This window comes from Oncorhynchus masou, chromosome 11 (assembly GCF_036934945.1).
Source record: "Oncorhynchus masou masou isolate Uvic2021 chromosome 11, UVic_Omas_1.1, whole genome shotgun sequence".
Lineage (NCBI taxonomy): Eukaryota > Metazoa > Chordata > Actinopteri > Salmoniformes > Salmonidae > Oncorhynchus > Oncorhynchus masou.
The window spans coordinates 29,624,730-29,638,210 of NC_088222.1; the positions used below are offsets into that span (position 1 = coordinate 29,624,730).

General features: G+C 43.5%; 1 protein-coding gene across 1 annotated transcript in view; it reads left to right on the top strand.

The window, feature by feature from the left end:
• LOC135548468 (cell adhesion molecule DSCAML1-like) overlaps positions 1-4,829 on the top strand; it is a 79,447-nt gene extending 74,618 nt beyond the window's left edge. The window contains exons 23-33 of the mRNA XM_064978097.1: positions 1-55; positions 402-500; positions 959-1,147; positions 1,362-1,649; positions 1,908-2,063; positions 2,248-2,278; positions 2,501-2,619; positions 2,868-3,020; positions 3,196-3,396; positions 3,576-3,893; positions 4,018-4,829. The exon at positions 1-55 is cut by the window's left edge and continues 109 nt beyond it. Coding sequence (XP_064834169.1) covers positions 1-55; positions 402-500; positions 959-1,147; positions 1,362-1,649; positions 1,908-2,063; positions 2,248-2,278; positions 2,501-2,619; positions 2,868-3,020; positions 3,196-3,396; positions 3,576-3,893; positions 4,018-4,454 — 2,046 coding nt within the window. The 3' untranslated portion in view covers positions 4,455-4,829. The remainder of the gene's footprint in view (positions 56-401; positions 501-958; positions 1,148-1,361; positions 1,650-1,907; positions 2,064-2,247; positions 2,279-2,500; positions 2,620-2,867; positions 3,021-3,195; positions 3,397-3,575; positions 3,894-4,017) is intronic.
• Positions 4,830-13,481: the final 8,652 nt, after the last annotated feature.

Below are 13,481 nucleotides of genomic sequence, written 5' to 3' on the forward strand. Positions count from 1 at the left end.
ACGGCCACCAACACCCTGGGCTTTGACACCATCATAGTAAACCTACTGGTGCAAGGTGAGCTGGGATACGCTGGGCTGGTTGAGTGTATGGTGGGGCGAGGTCTGAGGACCTTCTGGGGTTGTCTCAGCTGGTTTCTCTGTGTTCCTCTGACTGTGTGTGTATCATATCTCTCTATCTGGTCCCTCAATCTGCTCACTGTAACTGTGTGCTGTTTGTGCCTGGTCTCTGTGGTGCTGATTGACTCTAACTGTGTCTGATTTCTACACCTGCATTGCTTGCTGTTTGGGGTTTTAGGCTGGGTTTCTGTACAGCACTTTGAGATATCAGCTGATGTACGAAGGGCTATATAAATACGTTTGATTTGATTTGATTTGACTGTGTTCTCTCTCTGGATGTTCAGTTCCTCCAGACCAGCCCCGTCTGACCGTCTCCACCACCTCCACCTCTTCCATCACCCTGGCCTGGATCCCTGGTGACAACGGAGGCAGCTCCATCAGAGGTACACCACTCCCTCCCCCTGGGCTTTAGTGCATTAGGATCAGTCTGAGGAGAGTTCTTTACCTGCTGTATCTCACTGAGAGATAATTCCTCTAAAAATATAAATAATATTGATATAGCCTTTTACCTTTTTGTGTAATTTTCTCGGTTCCTGTCAATGTTAGCTCCTAATGTCTGATATACTAGCAAAAGAAGGTACTGTATCACTGAGGGCATTCTAAATCCTTTATCTCCCCCTGGTGTTCAAAGGGTGTAACAGCCGTTAGAGCTGACCTGATTTTGCCTCTGTGGAGTTTGTGCAGGTTGTGTAATATGGCTTTAATAATTGAACTGGGACGATATTATAATTGATAGACATTTACAGTATTTCATTGTTTTTTAAATGGTTTTATTTGTATATTTGGCAGATTAAAAAGAAATGCTTAAATGATTCTGTAGTGTATCCCTGTGTGTCCTCAGGTTTTGTCCTGCAGTACTCAGTGGACAACACAGAGGAGTGGAGGGATGTGTTCATTAGTTCCAGTGAGCGTTCCTTCAGGCTGGACAACCTGCGCTGTGGGACCTGGTACAAGGTCAAACTGGCAGCCAAGAACAGTGTGGGCTCAGGACGCATCTCTGAGATCATCGAGGCTAAGACCCACGGACGAGGTGAGGGAAAAGGAAAGATCAAGGGGAAGGGGGGAAGGTGAGAGAGGGTGTAGCGGAGGAAGGAGCAGAAATAGTTTAATTTTAAAACAGCATGATTTTATATTTTACCTCACATCGTGTGTTTTACCTCACATAAACTACATCCCCACTCTAACACACTAACTTCAGTTACCACCAGTCTGACAATCTCCCTGTCTCTCCTCTTCTCCTGCAGAGCCCGTGTTCAACAAGGAGCAGCCCCTGCTCACCCACATCAACTCCACCCACGCGGGGCTCAACCTGCAGGGCTGGACCAGCGGCGGCTGCCCCATCACCGCTCTGCTGCTGGACTTCCGGCCCAAGGGCACGTGGGCCTGGCAGAGCCTGAAGGCCAATGCCACGGCCCAGCTATTCCTCAGCGAGCTGCGGGAGGCCACCTGGTACGAGCTGAAGATGAAGGCCTGTAATAGCGCCGGCTGTGGGAACCAAAGCTCCCAGTTTGCCACCACAGACTATGACGGCAGTGAGTCACTTCCTGTTTCTACCAGATAACTGCTCTCCCTGCTTTGACATTTACATGTACATTTTAGCAGACTCTCTTATTCAGAGCTACTTACAGTCATCAAAGAGAAGGGGATAAGGAGGGAGACCAAAAGAGGGAGAGAAGGAGGAGTAGAATGTGGGTGGGCTTGAAAGTGGTGGTAAAGGCAGTCCTTTAATCGACCTCTGACCCCCTTTCCCTCCCTTTCTCTTTCCCTCTCACCCCTTCTCTCCCTCCCAGGTACCATCCCTCCTATAAATTCGGCCCATGAGGACAGAGATGATGTGAAGAAGCTGTTCTCCATCGGTTCTCCTGTCATCCTGGTCACCCTGGGCGTCGCCCTGCTCTTCATCATCCGCAAGAAACGCAAGGAGAAGAGACTCAAACGACTCAGAGGTGAGAGACAAAGGGAAGGAGGGAGAAAGAGAGGGAAGAGGGGGAGGGGAGAACAGAGAGGAAGAGCCATAAGTAAATTAGTAAATAACTGAGAAGCATTAAAGGTAACACGTCAAAATAATTTGCCTAATCCACATGATGATCCATTATAACCTAATAAAGATATTTGTGTTTGCTTTCACAGATGCTAAGAGCCTTGCAGAGATGCTTATCAGGTAAGGATAATACTCTTGATTGATTGGTGCCTGTGGTTATGGATGTGTCATTTTCCAGGGGATCTTGATGGATCTTTGAATATACCTGCAAGTCCCAGTAAACTCTTATAAAGTATCACCAATATACTCCTGTTATATATGTATACATGTACACTATGTAAGTACTGCTGATGTGACAGTGGATCCAGTCTAAGTGTGTGTCTTGTTTTGTGTGTTGAGCAGTAAGAACAACCGCAGCATGGACACCCCAGTGAAGGGTCCTCCCCAGGGCCCTCGGCTCCACATCGACATCCCTCGTGTCCAGCTGCTCATCGAGGACAAGGAGGGCATCAAGCAGATAGGTCAGTATGGACACACTGCAGCTAATCAGATCGATCAGACTGAATATCGTCCAATTAAATAGCCTTTAGTTACAGTACACTAACTAACCAATCAAATTATTTCTCTCAACTTACTAAATAGGTGTTGGTAGAGTGTGAGTAACAATCAGCCCATGAGGAGAACATCTGACAAGGGAGATTAATTGTTTATCACAGATATTTTTTAACAACTGTCATAATAGGTTTTCCTCATCTCTTACATCCAATAGGTGAGGACAAGGCAGTGGCACCAGTGACGGACACAGAGTTCAGCCAATCAGTGAATCCACAGAGCTTCTGCACGGGTGTGTCTCTGCACCATCCTGCCCTCATCCAGAACACAGGGCCCTTGATTGACATGTCAGACATCCGCCCTGGAACCAGTGAGTACTTCACATACACTGAGATGTGCATAGCATGGAAATATGTCTTATTACAGTGTAATGTGTAGGAGTTAACTTGAGCTGACACCCAAAAGTATTATAAGTGTTGTGAATAGTACCCAGTGAGTGAGTTCTATCCTCTCACCGTCCTCCACCTATTCTCTCTTTGTCTCAGATCCAGTGTCGAGGAAGTGTGTGAAGTCAGCCCACAGCTCCAGAAACCGCTACTCCAGCCAGTGGACCCTGAGCAGGCCGGGCCAGAGCCAATCAACAGCCTCCGCAAGGACTCTGACCTCTGACTGGCGCACCATGGGCTCCCACGGCATCACCGCTACCGAGAGTGACAGCTACAGCGCCAGCCTGTCCCAGGATACTGGTGGGTACCGCCCCGCCCTGGCAACAACACCACTAAAGACCCATCATTAACACATCTATCTTTTACATCCCCAAACCAGACCTGTAGGATACCTTGAAAGGCCTACTTGCACAGCTGTACTGTATGCAAACTTCATATTGCATTGTTCTAATATGATATGGCATTTATTGTTTTTCCAGACAAGGGTCGTAACAGCATGGTGTCCACAGAGAGTGCGTCGTCTACGTATGAGGAGCTGGCGCGGGCCTACGAACACGCCAAACTGGAGGAGCACCTGCAGCATGCCAAGTTCACCATCACAGAGTGCTTCATCTCCGACAGCTCCTCTGACCAGATGACCACGGGCACCAACGACCCGGCCGACAGCATGACATCACTCAGCACCCCATCCGAGACAGGCCTGTGTCGCTTCACCGCCTCGCCACCCAAACCCCAGGACTACGACCGTGGCAGACCTACCAACGTGGCCGTGCCCATCCCCCACCGTGCCAACAAGAGTGAGTACAGAGAGCCACCCTGGCTGGCACAGTGCACCACATTATACTCTGCCACAGGCTGTTTTATGTACATCTCAACAGGTCTCTAAGCCCCTCCCTCTCTCTGTTCTGTCCTCGTTGCTAGGTGAATTTTGCAACCTCCCGCTCTACATGAAGACGGATCCTTTCTTCCGGAAGCAGGCAGAACTGCATGACCCATGCCCTGCGGTCCCGCCCAGGGAGGCCTCCATCCGCAGCCTGGCACAGCGGGCGTACCACACCCAAGGACGTCACATGACTCTGGACCCGTCCAAGCAACAGGCCCTGACGCTAGGCCACTCTGGGTTGGGCAGTCTGGGCGTGAGCTCAGGCACTGCCACCCTGCCCCAGAGGACTCTCACCATGCCCTGCTCCAACCCTGCAGCCACAGCCTCCACTTCCAGCACCAGCAGCAACCCCACTGGCTCCAGCACAAAGATGGGGGGCTCCAGAGACTCACTGCTAGAGAATAGCTCCTCAGCGCTGGGTAGACTGCAGAAGCAAGGGGTTGGGGCCTACTCTAAGTCTTACACACTGGTGTAGCTACTAGTCCCCCTTCTCTCTCTCAAAGACTAAACACTCCTGTCTGGCCCGGTCCCGGCCCACACCCAGCCCCACACCAGTGTTCTACACATCAGGTCAGCGAGGGCATGCAGTGCAGTGCAGCAGGTGTCCCCAGCTAACTGCTAGCTAACATCTAATTACCCAGTAGCGTGATTAGTCTTTATTCAGACTTTAGATTCTGCCTCCCAGGAATGACCAGAGACCATTGTAACCTGCCTGATTCATGCTCACCTGGACCTGTATAAAACAAACTACTATCTCCTACTAACTATCACTTCTAGCCTGATGCCACGCTGCTCAATTTGTGTGTCTGGTGATGTACACACACACACGCACACGCACGCACACACACACACACACACACACACACACACACACACACACACACACACACACACACACACACACACACACACACACACACACACACACACACACACACACACACACACACACACACACACACACACACACACAGGAAGACCTAGAGCTGTTCTCCAAGGTCAAACCATTGAGTATTACTGAGGAGCTGAACGTTGAAAGCTCACTGCTCGTGCTGATGAAGTCAATGATAGCAGAGGCTGGGCTAAAAAGCAGTGTTCATCATACCCTCACACACATTATGCTGCCCTCCAAGGTTTGAGCAGAAGCTCCTGCAGGACTACCAGTTTTATCCCCTATAGTCTTGTCTTACTCTATGTCTCAATGTCCAGTCTCACTCTCCATTTGCAGTTACTCTCTCTGTCTGGATTCCATAAGGAAGGATTTCAGGTTCACCTCACTCAGAACATTGAGTTTGTATTTTAGCACATTTATTGTTGATATTTCCTCAAACTCCCCTCCTCCTTCCAACTCAACAGTATCCGATAGCTTTTGACCGAAACACGACAACCCAAATGACCCAGCAATGAATTAAAAACATCAGGGCTCTCGCAATACTAACAAATGTAGAATATTTGGTATTTTAAAGATTTCGCATATATATTTCTATATAAGTATATCATGTCATTTAAGTGAAAATTATGGCAAAGAATAAAAATATACAACAATTTAAGTGTTTAAAAAAATATAAGGAGACAATCGCTCAATCATGTGAAGGGCAGTGAAAATGAAAGAGGGGTAAAGAATAGAAGAGTATTATGAAGAGGGAGGAGCACATGTATATAGAGGGTTTTCTGTATGTTACTGTATGTAGACTGGCTGAGAGGAAGGAAGTGACTTCCATACAGGAAGTGTCCATCTCAAAGCCCCCTATTAGTTGGTATCTCATGAGGTTGTCTGTGATTGGTTGGTATACTTAATTTTTAGAAGCCAAATAATTTCCTTTAAAGATGGGTGTAACCAAGGCGACCTACACTGTTGTCTATAAATTTTCGGCTTTCGTTCACCTGTTACTTGAGTAAAGAAGGGCCGTGACCTCTCAGGGCTTCAGGTATGGGCCTTTGACCTGTGGTACCAGTGGGGTTATAGGGTCACTGTGAGTGGAGCAGAAGTCAGGTATCAGAGCACGGCTACTGTATCACACAGCTAACTACTACGCAGAGTACACACCAGTAGGTAGCCCTGTAACCTTTATCAACCTCTCAGCCCATGTATTACTGCCTCGCTCCCTCCAATACAAAATGTCAGCCAAGGCACCAAGGAGGATAATCATGTGAAGTAAGTGAACTGTCTAGTTTATCAGAGAGACGTTGCCAGCCAATCGGGGTGTTCAGTTTGAATATAAAAGGATGATGTAGTCAGTGGTCTATTGGCATCTCTGATGCTGCCCTGTCTTAAGTACTGTATATTTCCCACTTCTTTCTCCATCCCCAATAGCCATGTCCATCCTCATCCCCAGCTCCATTTTGTGCTACTATGTGTAGGCTACATCAACACCGGAACCTGTTGGAATGTCTATTGAAGCATCGCCATTCTAGTGTTTTTGCATTTCTTTTGTTTTTGGATTACGTCCATATGTTCATTTTGATTGAATGTGTTCCTTTTTACTTGTTTCTGATTTTTTGTTGTTTAAAAAAAAATGTGATTCCAGAGGCCAAACAGTACTGAAGTATGACACATCTACATCTTTGGCCAGTTTTAGCCAAGTGAAATCAGGGACTCCTAGCTCTTTAGGTCACACACACAGAAATGGTGTATATACTGGACTGGGCCAGGAAAACCTGCCACTCCCAACTGGCTCTCCTTATTCAACTCCCTCCCACCTTGGGCATACAGTACTGGACCCACCGCCAATACCTTTGTCGGTGTTGTTTATAGGTTAACTCTTGTACATAAAACAGTTTTGTATGAAGAGCTATTTTCGTCAGAATAAAACAGGGCACAGATCAGGGTTGAATCATGCCCCAACTCCAAATTTAAAACAACATATTGATTTGATAAACATTGATTTCCGCAACGGGCAACAAATGTAGTCATTCTTCTCTATTCCCTTTATGTTTTTGATACTAAGTTGTTGCATTTTTATCATTTGTTAAAGATCTTTTGGTGTTCCAAATTCACATTTTTTTATTATTATTTTTTTGTACTTTGTTCATCCTCAAAAATGACATTGCATGCTTGGTAAAAGGGAAAAGGTGAGGGAAAGAAATGTACTAAAATTTTTAATTTGAAGAAAAAAAATGTTGAGGTGATTCCAAACATTCGTTTGAGTTGCTTCTAATAGCAATTGCTTGTGTTTAAAATAAAATTTTATATTAAATTAAATGAAAAACAAACAAAAATAGTATTCTAACACCTTGTGCAATAAAGCTATCTTTCTATACACCATGGTTTCTGTCATTCTTAATTAAACGTTGCTTGATACACTGCCACATACTGTTACTGTAGGGAACTGAAATTATCCTTCTTACCATCCAATCTATCAACCAAAGACAGCATTTATTGATTTTTGATCAATGATGCCCTCTATAAACCTCGTTTACACTGCCACCTAAAATTAGGGCAACATTTGGGACAAATTCGAGCTGGCTCGAAAGGAATATTCAAATTGAGCTGGGTCGAGAGAAATCCGGGCCTGTACAGCCCAGTTTCACAACTAGTCCCAGCTCGATTATAATTTGGGCTGGTGACGACGTTACTATGCAACCACCAAGCAGATCACTGCAGGACGCTCACGTTTCGCTAGCTCGTCTGGGCTTGTTGCTGTTAGCTAGCACATGGACAAGCAGTACTGCAGTAGTCAGACATGACACAAATTACCACCATAGCTGCATTCATTTTTGCACTACACATTACACATTTATGAGAACAGTCAGCTCTCAAATGCTAGCTACCAAATCAGAGTTGAAACAAGCTAAATACATGGCTCGGAGTCTGGCTGGCACTGGGGGGAGTATGGGGTAACGTTAACATTAGTTATAGCAGGGTAAATTCTTCAAAATTAGCAAAGCCAGCTGCAGTCACATATTGGGTACCTAGCAACATGACATAATTTGTCATTTCTAGTGGCAATGAAAACGGGGTTTATTGAGGGTAGCCTAGTCCCCGATTTAGTTCACCAAGATAATTAACTTTTATGTGATTTCAGTGCCAATAGAAATAGTTTGCATGTTTGTTTGTAAACTTGATACACAGACAATGAATGCAATATTTACCATATTGAAACTGAATATATAAATATTGAATTTGAATATTAATTACATTTAAATTGCATTTTTAGACTGAATGCAATATTCATTTAATTCTCTTTCAAATCATGAAATACAAGTTACATTTGTGAATTAAACTATTACATTTGCGTCATTGGGGCTTCCGGGGCTTGAGCCCCAGATGTTTTTGGTCCAGCCCTGATCCTTTTGACGGTATAGTTTAAACAGTACCAGTCAAAAGTTTGGACTCACCTTCTCAATCAAGGGTTTTGCTTTATTTTGACTATTTTCCACATTGTCCAATAATGGGGAAGACATCAAAACCATGAAATAAAACATATGGAATCATGTAGTAACAAAAAAATCCAAATATATTTTATATTTGAGATTCTTCAAAGTAGCCACCCTTTGCCTTGATGACAGTTTTGCAGACTCTTGGCATTCTCTCAACCAGATTCGCCTGGAATGCTTTTCCAACAGTCTTGAAGGAGTTCTTATATATGCTGAGCACTTGTTGGCTGCTTTTCTTTCATTTTGCGGTCCAAATCATCCCAAACCATCTCAATTGGCTTGAGGTCAGGTGTTTGTGGAGGCCAGGTCATCTGATGTTGCACTCCATCACTCTCTTTCTTGATCAAATAGTCCTTACACAGCCTGGAGGTGTGTTGGGTAATTGTCACTGTTATGCTACAATGTAGAAAATAGTAAAAATAAAGAAAAACCCTGGAATGAGTAGGTATGTGCAAACGTTTGACTGGTACTGTGTATAGATATATATTACAGTGGGGCAAAAAAGTATTTAGTCAGCCACCAATCGTGCAAGTTCTCCCACTTAAAAAGATGAGAGAGGCCTGTAATTTTCATCATAGGTACACTTCAACTATGACAGACAAAATTAGATTTTTTTTCTCCAGAAAATCACATTGTAGGATTTTTAATGAATTTATTTGCAAATTATGGTGGAAAATAAGTATTTGGTCAATAACAAAAGTTTATCTCAATACTTTGTTATATACCCTTTGTTGGCAATGACAGGGGTCAAACGTTTTCTGTAAGTATTCACAAGGTTTTCACACACTGTTGTTGGTATTTTGGCCCATTCCTCCATGCAGATCTCCTCTAGAGCAGTGATGTTTTGGGGCTGTTGCTGGGCAACACGGACTTTCAACTCCCTCCAAAGATTTTCTATGGGGTTGAGATCTGGAGACTGGCTAGGCCACTCCAGGATCTTGAAATGCTTCTTACGAAGCCACTCCTTCATTGCCCGGCGGTGTGTTTGGGATCATTGTCATGCTGAAAGACCCAGCCACTTTTCATCTTCAATGCCCTTGCTGATGGAAGGAGGTTTCCACTCAAAATCTCATGATACATGGCCCCATTCATTCTTTCCTTTACACGGATCAGTCGTCCTGGTCCCTTTGCAGAGAAACAGCCCCAAAGCATGATGTTTCCACCCCCATGCTTCACAGTAGGTATGGTGTTCTTTGGATGCAACTCAGCATTCTTTGTCCTCCAAACACGACAAGTTGAGTTTTTACCAAAAAGTTCTATTTTGGTTTCATCTGACCATGACATTCTCCCAATCTTCTTCTGGTTCATCCAAATGCTCTCTAGCAAACTTCAGATGGGCCTGGACATGTACTGGCTTAAGCAGGGGAACGTGTCTGGCACTGCAGGATTTGAGTCCCTGGCGGCGTAGTGTATTACTGATGGTAGGCTTTGTTACTTTGGTCCCAGCTCTCTACAGGTCATTCACTAGGTCCCCCCGTGTGGTTCTGGGATTTTTGCTCACCGTTCATGTGATCATTTTGACCCCACGGGGTGAGATCTTGCGTGGAGCCCCAGATCGAGGGAGATTATCAGTGGTCTTGTATGTCTTCCATTTCCTAATAATTGCTCCCACAGTTGATTTCTTCAAACCAAGCTGCCTACCTATTGCAGATTCAGTCTTCCCAGCCTGGTGCAGGTCTACAATTTTGTTTCTGGTGTCCTTTGACAGCTCTTTGGTCTTGGCCATAGTGGAGTTTGGAGTGTGACTGTTTGAGGTTGTGGACAGGTGTCTTTTATGCTGATAACAAGTTCAAACAGGTGCCATTAATACAGGTAACGAGTAGAGGACAGAGGAGCCTCTTAAAGAAGAGGTCTGCGAGAGCCAGACATCTTGCTTGTTTGTAAGTGACCAAATACTTATTTTCCACCATAATTTACAAATAAATTCATAAAAAAACCTACAATGTGATTTTCCTGATTTTTTTTCTCATTTTGTCTGTCATAGTTGAAGTGTACCTATGATGAACATTACAGGCATCTCTCATATTTTTAAGTGGGAGAACTTGCACAATTGGTGGCTGACTAAATACTTTTTGCCCCACTGTATATGAGTTTTCATAATCACAAATCACTTGCGCTATGCTGAATAAAAAAATGTTTTTACTGACAATACAATATACTGCGCTAGGCAGTAGCAGGTAAAGTAGCAGGCTGTCTTCCCTCTAGATCTCGACAGAGATCATTGCGGCACGGTTGGAATTTTTCATGCTGCAGGTGGAAGCAAGCGATCAGACAGATTACTTTGGAATGAAAATATTTGTGTTGTCCTGCAGATTATTTGGAAACGGTTAGCCTACCTTTTGTATTAAAAGCACATGTTCATCGTATTATTCTTCCACTCAGAATTTGCTGCTTTAATTTCACCTTTCCTCTCCTAGCTGGGCTTCCGAGCTCAGTATGTGTGGTCTCAATGAAATAGAATAAGTTGCCTAGAGTGGTGTAAAGCACTTAAGAAAAAATACTTTGAAGTACCACTTATCTGTTCATTATTATTTCTAGTTTTGACAACTTTTACTTCACTACAATCCTAAAGAAAACAAATGTATTTTTTACCACATACATTTTCCCTGACACCCAAAAGTACTAGTTACATTTTGAATGCTTAGCAGGACAGAAAGATTCACACTCATCAAGAGAACATCCCTGGCATCTCTATTGCCTCTGATCTGACTGACTCACTAAACACAAATGCTTCATTTGTAAATTATGTCTGAGTGTTGGAGTGTGCCCCTGGCTATCCATAAATAAAATAAAAACAAGAAAATGGTGCTGTCTGGTTTGCTTAATATAAGGAATTTTAAATTATGTATACTTTTACTCTTGATACATCAGTATATTTTAGCATGTACTTTTGGTACTTAAGTATATTTAAAATGAAATACTTGTAGACTTTTACTCAAGTAGTATTTTACTGGATGACATTCACTTGAGTCATTTTCTATTAAGTTATCTTTACTTTTACTCAAGTATGACAATTGGGTACTTTTCCACCACTGTAACGTAATATTGATAATGGAAAAAAGTGGAGGGCGCAATCAAAAAATAATATAATTGAAAAGGAAAATGCGTTCACAGACTACCATGGTGAGCGAGTTTTTTGCAACTGCATATGGGGACAAAGATTGCACTTTTTGGAGAAATGTCCTCTGGTCTGATGAAACAAAAATAAAACTGTTTGGCCATAATGACCATCGTTATGTTTGGAGAAAAAGGGGGAGGCTTGCGAGCCGAAGAACACCATCCCAACCGTGAAGCACGGGGGTGGCAGCATCATGTTGTGGGAGTGCTTTGCTGCAGGAGGGACTGGTGCACTTCACAAAATAGATGGCGTCATGAGGGAGGAAAATTATGTAGATATATTGAAGCAGCATCTCAAGACATCAGTCAGGAAGTTAAGGCTTGGTCGCAAATGGGTCTTCCAAATGGACAATGACCCCAAGCATACTTCCAAAGTTGTGGCAGAATGGCTTAAGGACAACAAAGTCAAGGTATTTGAGTGGCCACTTCTGATCCACTGGGAATGTGATGAAAGAAATAAAAGCTGAAATAAAGCATTCTCTCTACTATTATTCTGACATTTCACATTCTGAAAATAAAGTGGTGATCCTGACTGACCTAAAACGGGGAATTTTTTACTAGGATTAAATGTCAGGAATTGTGAAAACTGAGATTGAATGTATTTGGCTAAGGTGTATGTAAACTTCCGACTTCAACTGTACATGTTCATCTACAGACAGAGCGCGTAAGGCAATATGCTTGCAGTCAACTGCACCTATGACCCCTGGGAAATTAAATGAGAGGACAAACTCTGCTTTGACGCATGCCTGTTTGTCGGCTGTAAATGGGGAACTAATAATGTATCTCGTGCACAATACTTTTAGAATCGCCTCGATCACTTGTGGCAGGATGCAGCTGAATGATGGCTGTGATATAGCCGACCTGTCATTCATTTCCCTCTGGAGTGTCCCAGTAGCGAGGAATCCCAGAGTGGACAGTACTTGGACAGATGTGGGTATGGCACGATTACAGCGTGTCTTCCTTTCCAGATTAGGGGCTAATTCCGTGCACAAGTCGAACAGAACATGTCTTGGGAGATGATAGCATTTATAAGCCATGGATCATCATGTGCAAAAAAGTCATTCTGGTCTCTGAAAACTCTCTCCCTTCTAAATGCACAGTTTTCAATGTCTTCCAATAACGCAAGAACAGCCATGGTTACTTTTTTATAATTTGAAACACTATAGAACATTGCATCCTGTTTTTGCTCTGACATGCACTGTCAACTGTGGGACCTTATATAGACATTTGTGTGACTTTCCAAATCATGTCCAATCAATTGAATTTACCACAGATGGACTCCAATGAAGTTATAGAAACATCTCAAGGATGATCAATGGAAAACAGATGCACCCGAGCTCAATTTCGAATGTCATAGCAAAGGGTCTGAATACTTAGTTACATTTTTTTGTTTTTTAATTTGCAGACATTTCTAAGAGCATGTTTCCGCTTTGTCACTGTGGGGTATTTTGAGTAGATGGCTGAGGAAATGTTTTTTTTTAAATACATTTTTGTATAAGGCTGTAATGTAACAAAATGTTGAAAAAGTGTTGAAAAATGTTGAAAAAGTCTGAATACTTTCCGAAGGCACTGCACCTCACCTCATCTTTACAACCATTGCATCTTTGTGTTTTGACCATGACAGTCTACAGTCATTTAGTCTCCTCACCTTGTTCAACAGCCACACTATTCATTACCAGATTCAGATGAGGTCTAGAGCTTATGGAATGATTTGTCCCAAATACAATGCTCATAGTTTTAGAGATGTTCAGGACAAGCTCCTTAGTGGCCATTCAGACCTTTACTCAGTGCTTTGTTGAAGCACCTTTGGCAGAAATTATACAGCCTTCAGTCTTCTTGGGTATGACTATACATGCTTGGCACACCTGTGTTTGGGGAGTTTCTCCCATTCTTCTCTGCATATCCTCTCAAGCTCTGTCAGGTTTGATAGAGAGTGTTGCTGCACAGGTATTTTCAGGTCTGTCCAGAGATGTTCGTTTGGGTTCTGGCTGGGTCGCTCAAGGACATT